The sequence below is a fragment of the Hemiscyllium ocellatum genome, chromosome 10 (genome assembly GCF_020745735.1).
Source record: "Hemiscyllium ocellatum isolate sHemOce1 chromosome 10, sHemOce1.pat.X.cur, whole genome shotgun sequence".
In the NCBI taxonomy this organism is placed as follows: domain Eukaryota; kingdom Metazoa; phylum Chordata; class Chondrichthyes; order Orectolobiformes; family Hemiscylliidae; genus Hemiscyllium; species Hemiscyllium ocellatum.
This window is the reverse complement of record NC_083410.1, coordinates 80,061,520-80,073,838: the sequence shown is the minus strand read 5'-3', so window position 1 is coordinate 80,073,838 and position 12,319 is coordinate 80,061,520. Positions and strand designations below refer to the sequence as shown.

The following is a 12,319-nucleotide window of genomic DNA, read 5'->3' as shown; positions in this document are numbered from 1 at the left end:
CAGCTAATTAAGTCAGGATCAGGAAAGTGGCCTATCAAAGACCTTATCCTGCCTTGGTATGTTGTGGACCCTGCTGGTACTAAGGACCATTCCTGTCCTGCATGGAGAATCTTCCTGATCTCCACATTGAAGCTACCCTCTTTTATGCTGTGGCCTGCTGGACTGGCCTTGATGACAAGCTGGAAGGAGAAAGTGAGCCTCATTCCTGATGAAGGGCTCTTGCCCAAAACTTGATTCTCCTGCTCCTCGGATGCTGCCTGACCTGCTGTGCTTTTCCAGCATCCCACTCTTAACGTTGATGACAAGCCGCCCCAGATAGCTTTGCTGTCAGTTTCCAGTGCTGATCTCATCCTGGGCCTACTCCCATGTTTGCCTTTTCTGACTGGCTGACCGCACTCTGCCTCCAAAGGCTTAGAACCACAAAGTCACACATGCTAGGGTCTGTTTGGGACTTCCCAGCTAATGCATAGTTACCACCACAGCTGTTGAATTCACCCACCTTTTTAGGTATGTCAACTTCCTCCAGAAGTTTAGAAATGTTGTAGGTCTTAAGCAAGTAAAAGAATAAAGAGAAACTTCTGTAATCAGATGAACAGCATGAAATGACACAACGTTTTACAGCACAAGACCATAGTGACAAGTGAAGAAACAATGGACCAGGATCCTGAAGATCCTGGTATCTGAATATCAAGGAAAGGTATGAAGGGAGAAACAAGATTTTAAAAACCAATCAAAGAAAAATGGAATAAAATGGCAAGAGTTCATGATCTAACGTCATTGAATTGAATATTGAGTCCAGAGGATTGAAGGGAGATTTGATCGAGTTGCACAGGATTATGATAGGTTTACATTTGGTTGACAAAGAAAACTTGTTCCTTTAGCTGTTGGACAAGGATTAGGGGAATCAGGTTTAAGGTTCTAACCAAGAGATGAAGTAGCTGTGTGAAAAAGAAATGATCTCACACAGATTAACACTCTGCCCCATTTTTATGAATGGAGAAAGCTTTGCATTTTGACAGGACATTATGATCAAGTTTGCCTCAGAAATGTGGAACTGTGCTTCCATTCTGACATTTTTTTCATATTACAGTTTTTTTCACAGCAGTATTGCTGTCACATTCTAGAATTCAAAGGTTCAGAATGACTGATAGCTTCTATGATAGCTATTGTCAAACATTAAGTACATAAAGTAGGGTATATACATGTAATTGAGGTGCTAGGAAGGGAGGATAGGGTGGCATGTTGCTGGATGCCAAATGGAAAGGAGGATAAGGTGACAGATAGATAAAATGCCAAGTCAGTAAAGGGTAGGGTGCCAGGAGAATGGAGCAGATGTGTAGCATGCCAATTTGATAGCTGAGAGCATGGAGCTGGAGACAGGAAGGTTGGAAGTGGTAATTTCAAAGTAGTGGAAGGGTATGTTGGTTCCAGAGGAAGGGGAGTGGATCTGAATTGGGACAGTTCTAGTCCATTCTGGGTAGACCAAGTTAAAAATCACACAACACCAAGTTATAGTCCAACAGGTTTATTTGAAAGCACAAGCTTTCAGAGCACTGCTCCTTCATTAGATAGCTTGTCGGGTAGGATCATAAGACACAGAATTTATTGTAAAAGATCAAATTGTCATACAACTCATGCAACAAAGTCCTTAATCACTTAGAATGGGGATGCAGGTTTTTACTGATGAATATGTAAGTCCCAGAACTTCTTTCAAGTCACAGTTCTGAGATAACTAAAGTTTTTATCAGTTTAAAACAAAGGTGAATCTCAGCTCAGACAATGCATAGAGTATGTCTAAATCCCAATCTTGAGTCAGACTAGTTCTATTTCCAAAATAGGAATTTATAAAATGTCACATTGACTGACCGCCTTTGTGTGCTTTCTGAACAAAATAGAATGTACCTGCAAATACATTCTGGGTGGCATGGTGGCTCAGTGGTTAGCACTGCTGCCTCACAGCACCAGGGTCCCAGGTTCGATTCCAGCCTTGGGCGACTGTGTGGAGATTGCCCATTCTCCCCGTGTCTGCGTGGGTTTCCTCCAGTTGCTGAAGATGTGTAGGTCAGGTGACTTGGCCATGCTAATTTGCCCATAGTGCTAGGTGCATTAGTCAGAGGGAAATAGGTCTGGGTGGGTTACTCTTTGGAGGGTCAGTGTGCACTGGTTGGGCTGTAGGGAACCTAGATTAGATTCCCTACAGTGTGGAAACAGGCCCTTCGGCCCAACAGGTCCACACCGACCCTCCGAAGAGAAACCCATCCCCCTATATTTACCCCTGACAAATCCACATGGCACTACAGGCAAGTTAGCATGGCCAATTCACCTAACCTGCGCACCTTTGAACAGTGGAAGGAAACCAGAGCATCCAGAGGAAACCACGCAGACACAGAGAGAATGTGCAAACTCCACACAGACAGTTGCCTGAGGCGGGAATTGAACCCGGATCCCTGGCGCTGTGAGGTAGCAGTGCTAACTGCTAGAGCCACCATGCTGCCCCAAATCGAATCACAAATCTGCAAATGCAAATTCACCCCATTGACTTGTGTGTGTCTGAGGGAGAGTGTGTGTGTGAGTGAGAGCGATAGAGAATGTAAAAAAGTGTGTGGCGTAGTGGGGTCACCTATAGTGTGACATGAGCCCAAGATCCCAGTCGAGGTTGTCCTCGTGGGTACCGAACCTGGCTATCAGCCCCTGCTGGGCAACTCTTCATGGCCCCCTGTAAAAACGCCATCCCATATTCCCATTTCCTTCACCTCCGCCGCATCTGCTCCCAGGAGGACCAGTTCCAATACCGAACGACCCAGATGGCCTCCTTCTTCAAAGAGCGCAAATTCCCCCCAGACGTGATCGACGATGCTCTCCACCGCATCTCCTCCACTTCCCGCTGCCCCGCCCCTCCAATCGCCATCAGGACAGAACCCCACTGATCCTCACCTACCCCCACCCACAAACCTCCATATACATCATATCATCCGTCGTCATTTCCGCCACCTCCAAACAGACCCCACCACCAGGGATATATTTCCCTCCCCTCCCCTTCCTTATCAGCGTTCCGAAAAGACCACTCCCTCCGGGACTCCCTTGTCAGGTCCACACTCCCCACCAACCCAACCTCCACTCCCGGCACCTTCCCCTGCAACCGCAGGAAATGCAAAACTTGCGCCCACACCTCCCCCCTCACTTCCCTACAAGGCCACAAGGGATCCTTCCATATCCGCCACAAATTCACCTGCACCTCCTTACACATCATTTACTGCATCCGCTGCACCCGATGTGGCCTCCTCTATATTGGGGAGACAGGCCGCCTATTTGTGGAACGTTTCAGAGAACACCTCTGGGATGCCCGGACCAACCAACCCAACCACCTCGTGGCTCAACACTTCAACTCCCCCTCCCACTCTACCAAGGACATCCTTCATCACCAGACCATGGCAACACGACGGCTGGAGGAAGAGCACCTCATCTTCCGCCTGGGAACCCTCCAACCACAAGGGATGAACTTAGATTTCTCCAGTTTCCTCATTTCCCCTCCCCCCACCTTGTCTCAGTCCAAACCCTCAAACTCAGCACCACCTTCCTAACCTGCAAGCTTCTTCCTGACCTCTCCGCCCCCACCCCACTCCGGCCTATCATCCTCACCTTAACCTCCTTCCACCTACCGCATTTCCAATGCCCCTCCCCCAAGTCCCTCCTCCCTACCATTTATCTTAGCTTGCTTGGCACACACTCCTCATTCCTGAAGAAGGGCTCATGCTCAAAACGTCGATTCTCCTGCTCCATGGATGCTGCCTGACTTGCTGCGCTTTTCCAGCAACACATTTTCAGCTCTGATCTCCAGCGTCTACAGTCCTCACTTTCTCCTAGAAGTTTGTGTTAATGCCAAACATGCACTAAATAGTGTCTTGGATTTAGATCACCAGACTCTCCGTGGAGGAGGTAAAGCATTCATCCACTTGGCACATGCGGTCATGGCCTGAAAGAGTTCCTTCATCACCCATATATAATACTCAGTGCTGCAGTAGCTCCACCTACTGATTCCCTGCTTGCTTGTGCATCTCCAATAGACTTTGCATGGCTGTGACCAAAGTTCCTTCATCAGCCTGGTACACAGCATGGACCTGACCTCCAACCATCTTCCTATTGTCTATAATCTTCACTGTCATAGCCATCTATATCTATGCCCTGTGAGGTGTTCACAAGCAGAGCCAATCCATCAGTGAATGCAATAGAGAGAGATGTGATGCTATGCATCCCTGAGAAATAGACGTTTTCAATCTGAGAGAATGTACAAGATACTCTGTTAGTGGATCATCTCAAGTCCCTGTTGCAACCACAAGGGAAACTGCAGACAAATAGCCCTTTTAATATTGAATGTGCTACTCCAGTCTGCAGGTGCAATACACAACTTTTGCAATCAGAGCTGACAGTATAGCACTAATCAGCACTCCTCACACTAATCTCATTAAGAACATGGATTGAGTGTACAATGGCTGGCTTTCCTCCACCTGTCTTTACCCATGACCACCTAATGAGTGTCTGTTTTTTTTGTAAATACAAGGGAACAATGTGTTTTGCTCCAGGTAGTATTAAGGAGAACCGTTTACCACTGGTCTGCCTTTCATCCCATTAAGGTAGCTATGTCTATCTCTCTCTCCATTAAGGCTGCCATAGGAATTGCATGAGGTAGAGAGTGAGATACAGATGTCTTTGACCCACATGCATCCTTTATCCTGAAGCAAGTTGATGAAGGGAAACAGTATGCAAATGTGTTGCTGGTCAAAGCACAGCAGGCCAGGCAGCATCTCAGGAATAGAGAATCTCCAGCATCTGCAGACCTCATTTTTTACTCGAAGGGAAACAGTATACCTATCAATGGCCATCTGATCATTTGTAAAATGATGCTTTTGTAGCCTCCCATCTTATAACCAATGTCTGCACACCACTTACTCAGACTCATTCAGATAGACTCACTGTTTGGGTTTGCAGTCGGTAATTCATCTTCTCTCCATTCTGAACACATGATTGCTTACCTCTGCTGTGACTTCTGTCCAGACATCTGTGGTTAGCCAAAACAGCCAGGATAAATACATCTCTCCATTCACTGACTGGAGGAGGTTGGACAGCAAATCATTGCTAAACTGCAGGGGTATCTTTTGATTGATTTTGATCTTTCTGCCTGGATTTAGAATTCAGATTCTAGCTCCGGTTTTCCCTTTTCTGTGAATGCTGGAGTCAACATAGAACTTTCAGGGAAACTATCATGGAAACAATCTAGGAGCTGTGGAAGACTGAAGACAGAGCTAACTTCTGTTTAAAAATCATTGTATCACAGATTTACTACAGTATAGAAAGGGGCCATTACATCCATTGTGACTGCACTAGCTCTCTGAAGGAGCAGGCTCCCCACTGCTACTCTCCAGTCTTCTTAAAGTAACCCTAGACATTCTTCCTTTTCAGATCATAACACAATTCCCTCTTAAATGCCTCAACTGAACTTGCCTGAATCATAATTGCAAGCATGGCATTCCACATCCCTTGACAAATACATGTTGGCTTTCCTTAATTATTCCCCATTCACCTGAGTGACTATTAATTTCAATCCCAATTTAATTTCTAAAATGATCTCCACCTCTGCAATGCTCATGAGGGTAAACTGACTAAACTGTTATTCCTGAGCCTATCTTTGCATCCTGTTTTGAACATGTAATTATTCAGTTCTCTGGCAGTACCCCTGAGTCCTAAGGAAATTCAAAAATTATGACCAGCACCTACAAATTTCCATTGCCATTTTCTTTGCTGTCCTTGGATGCATCACTCAGTGCGAGTACTTTATCAGCTTTATCTACAGACAGACTGTTCAAAACCTCCTCATCAATACAACTGTCTGAATTGCCTCCTGTTTTACCATAGCAATATTTCTTAGAGTCATAGAGGTGTACAGCACGGAAACAGATCCTTCGGTCCAACTCATCCATGCTGACCAGATATCATAAATTAATCTAGTCCCATTTGCCAGCATTTGGCCCATATCCCTTGAAAACCCTTCCTATTCATATACCCATCCAAATGCCTTTTAAATGGACTTGTACCAGCCTCCACCACTTCCTCTGACAGCTCATTCTATACATGCACGACTCTGTGTGAAAACATTGCCTCTTCGGTCCTTTTTAAAACCTTTCCCCACTCACCCTAAATCTATGCCCTCTAGTTCTGGAATTCATCACCCCAGGGAAAAGACTTTGTCTATTAACCCTATCCATGCCCCCCATGATTTTATAAACCTCTATAAGGTCACCCCTCAGCCTCTGATGCTCCAGGGAAAACAGCTCCAAGCCTATTCAGCCTCTCCCTATAGCTCAAAGCCTCCAACACTGGCAACACCCTTGTAAATCTTTTCTGAACCTTTGCAAGTTTCACAACATCTTTCCTATAGAAGGGAGACCAGAACTGCAAACAATATTCCAAAAGTGGCCTAACCAATGTCCTATACAGCCACAACATGATCTCCCAACTCCTATACTCAATTCTCTGACCAACAAAGGAAAGCATACCAAACACTTTCTTTACTATCCTGTCTACTTGGGATTCCACTTTCAAGGAACTATGAACCTGCACTCCAAGGTCTCTTTGTTCAGTGACATACCCTAGGAACTTCCATTAAGTGTATAAGTCCTGCCCTGATTTGCTTTTCCTAAATGCAGAACCTCGCAGAACCTCAAATTAAATTCTACCTGCCACTTGTCAGCCCATTGGCCTATCTGATCAAGATGCCACTGTTACTCTGAGATAACCTTCTGCACTGTCCACGGCAACCTCTAATTTTGGTGTCTTCTACAAACTTACAAACGATACCTCCTATGTTCACATCCAAATCATTTATATAAACAATGAAAAGCAATAGACCCAGTATCAGTCCTTGCGGCGCACCACTGGTCACAGGTCTCCAGTCTGAAAAGCAACCCTTCACCAGCTCCCTTTGTCTTCTAACTTCAAGCTAATTTTGAAGCCAAATGGTGAGTTCTCCCTGTATTCCGTGTGATCTAACTTTGCTAACCAGTGTACCATGAGAAACCTATGGAACGCCTTACCGAAGTCCATATACATCACTTCCATCACTCTGACCTTTCGTTACTTCTTCAAAAAACTCAATCAAGTTAGGGAGACATGATTTCCCATGTACAAAGAAATGTTGACTATCCCTAATCAGTCCTTGCCTATCCAAATACATGTAAATCCTGTCCCCCAGGATTACCTCCAGCAACTTGCCCACCACCGATGTCAGGCTCACTGATCTATAGTTCCCTGGCTTTTCCATACCACTTTTCCTAAATAGTGGCACTACGTTAGCCAACCTCCAGTCTTAGTTCCCTCACCTGTGACTATTGATGATCTCAGCAAGGGGCCCAGCAATCACTTCCCTAGCTTCCCACAGAGTTCTAGGATATACCTGATCAGGTCCTGGGGATTTAATCACTTTTATGTATTTTAAAACATCCCGCACCTCCTCCTCTGTAATGTGGACAATTTTCAAGATGTCACCATCTATTTCCCCACATTGTATATTTTCCATGTCCTTCTCCACAGTAGATACCTGGCATATGCTTGCTTCTTTTTCTTGACCAAAACCTCAATTTCTCTGGTCACCCAACCCTCCCTGTACCTACCAGCCTTGCCTTTCACTCCAACAGGAACATATTGTCTCTGGACTCTCGTTATCTCATTTTTGAAGGCTTCTGTTTTCTAGCCATTCCTTTACCTGCGAACATCCGCTCCCCCTCCCCCCTCCCATCAAATTTTGAAAGTTCTTGCCTATTACTGTAAAATTGGCCTTCCTGTAATTTAGAACTTTAATCTTTAGATCCTGGCTATCCTTTTCCATCATTATTTTAAACTAAAAGAATTATGGTCGCTGCCCCAAAGTGCACCCCACTGACACCTCAGTCACTTGCCTGCCTTAATTCCCAGGAGTAGGTCAAGTTTTGCACCTTGGGCAGCATGTGGCTCAGTGGTTAGCACTGCTGCCTCACAGCACCAGGGTCCCAGGTTCGATTCCAAACTTGGGTGACTAGCTGTGTGGAGTTCACAAATTCTCCATGTGACTGTGTGGGTTTCCTCTCAGAATCCAAAGATATGCAGGTCAGGTGAATTGGCCATGCTAAATTGTCCATAGTTGTTAGATGCATTAATCAGAGAGGGGGGGATGGGGTTACTCTTCAGAGAGTCAGCATGGACTTGTTGGGCCGAAGGGCCTGTTTCCATACTGTAAGGAATCTAATCTACTCATAATCCACATATTGAATCAGAAAATTTTCTTGTATACACTTAACAAGTTCCTATCCATCTAAACCCTTAACACCATGGCAGTCACAGTCTTTGTTTGCAAAGTTAAAGTCCCCTAACATTACCACCCTGTTATTCTTATAAAGAAATGAAATCTCCTTGCAAATTTGTTTCTCAATTTCACGCTGACTATTTGGCGGTCAATGGTATAATCCCAATAATGTGGTTATTCCTTTCTTATTTCTTAGTTCCAACCAAATAACTTCCTTCGGAAATATCCTCCCTAAGTACAGCTGTAATGTCATACTTAATCAAAAATTCCAGATCCCCCTCCTTTCTTGCCTCCTTTCTTCCTTGGTAAGGATAGATGCAAAACCCCTAAAAGAAACAGCAAGTCACTGCAAAATAAAGTGATAACAATGAAATAAAGATTTCACTTTCTTTGCAGCTATATAAACATTCCTGGATACAATTGAAGGAGAAAGTTACGACTGCAGATGCTGGAGATCAGAGTCGAGAGTGTGGTGCTGGAAAAGCACAGCAGGTCAGGCAGCATCCTGATGAAGGGCTTATGCCTGAAATGTTGATTCTCCTGCTTCTCGGATGCTGCCTGACTTGCTGTGCTTTTCCAGCACCACACACTGGATACAATTGAAGTCGAATAGATATTCATGGAGCTTAGCCAGGCATTCAGAAAAATGTAAACTGCTCAACCCATTTTTGTCATCAGATAAGCTCATTATGAGGCTGATTTATGTTCTATGAATAGCTAATCAACTTATACTTTAGCAAACATTCTTTATACAACTGAATAGAGATGGGAAAGCTTTGTTTGATTCATATCTCTGTTTCATATAATGACCTGCTGTTCCTTGCAAGAATTTTGTTCACTCCTTATGTATTTGCACTGTGGTTAGCACTGCTGCCTCTCAGCGCCAGGGATCAGGGTTTGATTCCAGCCTCGGATGACTGTCTGTGTGGAGTATGCACATTTTCCCCTCATTGTGTGGATTTCTTCTAGGTGTTCTGGTGTCTTCCCACAGTCCAAAGATGTGCAGGTTAGGTGGATTGGCCATGGTGTCCAGGGATGTAAAGGCTCGATGGAATAGCCAGGGGAAAATGCAGTGCTACATGGATAGGGTAGATATCTGGGTGGAATGCTCTTCGGAATCTCCTACTTCTACAATAATGAGATTCAATGAAGTCTGAAGTGAATTTTTTTCTGACATTAATACCCTAAATGACTATAGTTGATCAAGAATTTTGAAGGTTCTTAATTTGATCCATTTTTTAAAAACAAATATTTCAAAGTCTCTGCTTATTGTGTCAATTTAAGTATTATTTGAGAGTCAGTCTTGCCAGTGGCTCATTGATTATGTATCTAATGGACATCTGTGGATTGGATGGGTGAAGCAGGGAAGATGTTGAAGATTTGAGAGTCTAATATTTATCATTAAAACCAGGCCAATATTCCTGTAAACAGGGGCAGGCATTACAGCCACCAGGCTTACTATCTACCTGCCTCCTTTACCACCTTCAGCCTGCAGTGCGTTATCACTCGCCTGTCTCCTCAGCCAAAAATATTGTGGATGGGAGTAGCTTGACAGAAAATGGGTCTGCCAAGTTGGAACCTTTTTCCAACTCAAGCTTCCTGTTCCTCAGTGAAAATCTGGCATTTTGTATTCAGAATTTGTAGTCCTCAGAACTGCACTTCTTCGAACAAGTTTTCTGTTGTTGCCAAATCAAATGTCCATATGGTTATCTGATCCTCTTGCTCACCCATTTTGTTTATTAGACTATGCACTCACATCCATACACAGTAAGCTTAATTTTTGTTACTTTCCCTTATACTCTGATACCTGATTCCTTACATTTTTTTTACAAAGGTTCTATCTCAGCCTCCTAGAAACTTACTATTTTCTACTTTAATGTTATCTTTATCTCCCAATTCTCTGTTCACCTTAGTTTTCTTTGGCTCCTCCAAACCTGCCAAGTTGGTTTAAACCCTCCCCAATGGCAGTAGCAATTTGTCCTAAATCGTCATTGGTCTTGGTTTTGCTTAGGTGAAGTTCAGCTGGGTTTTACTATCATTGAGGTCTTGTTTGTTGATTTCCTTCCTAGCTTCCTAAACTCTGCCTGCAAGATCATATCTTTCTTTCTGCCTATGTTGTTTGATACGTAACATGACCACTGTCTGTTCGCCCTAGCCTCTCAGAGAGCTAATTCATCTACTATGTTGTAAATGTCTCATGCATTCAGATACAGTGTCTTTAGTTCTGAAATTTTCTAATATTCCTGATGCCAGCTGGTCAATAATATTTGTTATTCTTATTCTCTCATCCTGGTATATTGCTTATTTTTACCCAAAACAATTGTTCTGGAAATGTAGAATGTTGACATTTTCCTTTCAGCTTTTGAATTTTAAAATGAATTTAAAATAATTCCACAGGATGTAGACAGATATTTTACTTAACAGTTGTTTTTTTTTTCCTCAAGCCCTTTATGGAGTTCTATTTCTGAGCCACAAAGAAGCAGCATTTGCTAACTACCGACTGTGGGAATCTGTGGGATTTGTTACAGCATTTGCTTATGCAAACTTCTTATGTATAAAAGTTAAGCTCATTATCTTGGTGATAGTCCTGTTTTTGGGCATGATAATGTATGGAATTGTCGAATATATTGAATTTGTTCAGTGTGGCAGTGAAACTCCTCACACAGTTTCACAAATTTTACGCGGTGAGCACCTAAAAACAAAAAAACAGAAGCCAGCTGAACTGGAAGAAGAAGCAAAAGAAGAAACAGAAACCACTGATGTAAAATCTGTTGATGAAAATGATGCTGAAACCTAAAAGACATCCTCTGGGACAAAGTTATATGAGCAGCATCTACATTTTTCTAAAGATTAACTATACACTTTAAAATATTGCATTATATGATTTACTTCAAAATAATTTTCTAAGTATTGTATTAAATTTATAATGGCCAAGACTGTCTTCCATAATAGTCAAGCTGAATTAGATAATGTAACATTGGTAGGTCCATGAATTGGCATAAAATATAGGTTTGAGTTCATAGGATATTTAAGCTGTTTTTTGAAACTCTTACCTAGGCCAGTAACGCAAGTAAACGCAGGGAGGAAAATGTCAAATCTCCAAGTCAAAAACGATTTTGCAACAACTTTTACTGCAACAGCCCATGCTGGATCTTTAAATGATAACTAGTACTTTTAATCCATAAACACAACGTGTTGAATATCCTGTGGTATGTTGGTACTTTTACCTTGAACGTTAGACTAGAAGACCCTATTATCATACTCATGATGATAGCAATGCTTGTAACCTGAAATAAATGTCTCCAATTCATCTTGTTTAAATAGTAATACTACTTCCTTCCATATCATAAACATGCCCTTATGCTGGAGGCCAAAACAAACGTTTGTCCTAAGAGTGAGATAGTAAATTTGCTGATTTATTTGATTAAAAGCCAACGTGGAATCTTCAAGTATATGCTTCATATCTTTTCACTCGTGTTAATTTGTGCATTGCTTAATAGCTAGAGAAGGGAAAAGATTACTTAAAAATCAAAACTGAAAGGGTAGTTTTTTTTACAGAAAGCTTTGAGATTGGAAAAATAATAGCAAAACTAAAAGTAGGTTCTACGTATGACAGCAAAATAGCTGAAATTTCTATGATGGATTATAGATCGGAGAGTACACAGCACACAGGTTGGAAGAAGGTTGCAGAGGTAGGAAAAGGCAATTCCAAGTACAGATTTGAGAGTAAGGACAAATATTTTAAATTTAAGACCTGAGTTCATTGAGTATTTGGGGAAGTAAGATACACTAAGTTGCACAGTTCTATCCGGATTGAAACTTATATAAAAGTGAGACCCTTGCTTAAATAACAGGCGCAGAGGTTATGAAAAAGTGTTGAAACAACAGGTATGGATCAATTTCAGAGCTACAGGAGGAATGTTTCTATGGTGGAATTCAGTGTTTTATCATTATGTATGAAGTTTGTACTGACAAGGGCATAACCAA

The 12,319-nt window shown here is 42.6% G+C and overlaps 1 protein-coding gene across 1 annotated transcript in view; it reads left to right on the top strand.

Annotated features, from left to right (window-relative positions):
- The window catches only part of unc93a (unc-93 homolog A), a 91,287-nt gene extending 79,521 nt beyond the window's left edge, over nt 1-11,766 (top strand). Inside the window, exon 7 of the mRNA XM_060831004.1 lies at nt 10,777-11,766. Within this exon, the coding sequence (XP_060686987.1) occupies nt 10,777-11,129 (353 nt within the window). The 3' untranslated portion in view covers nt 11,130-11,766. The remainder of the gene's footprint in view (nt 1-10,776) is intronic.
- Nucleotides 11,767-12,319: the final 553 nt, after the last annotated feature.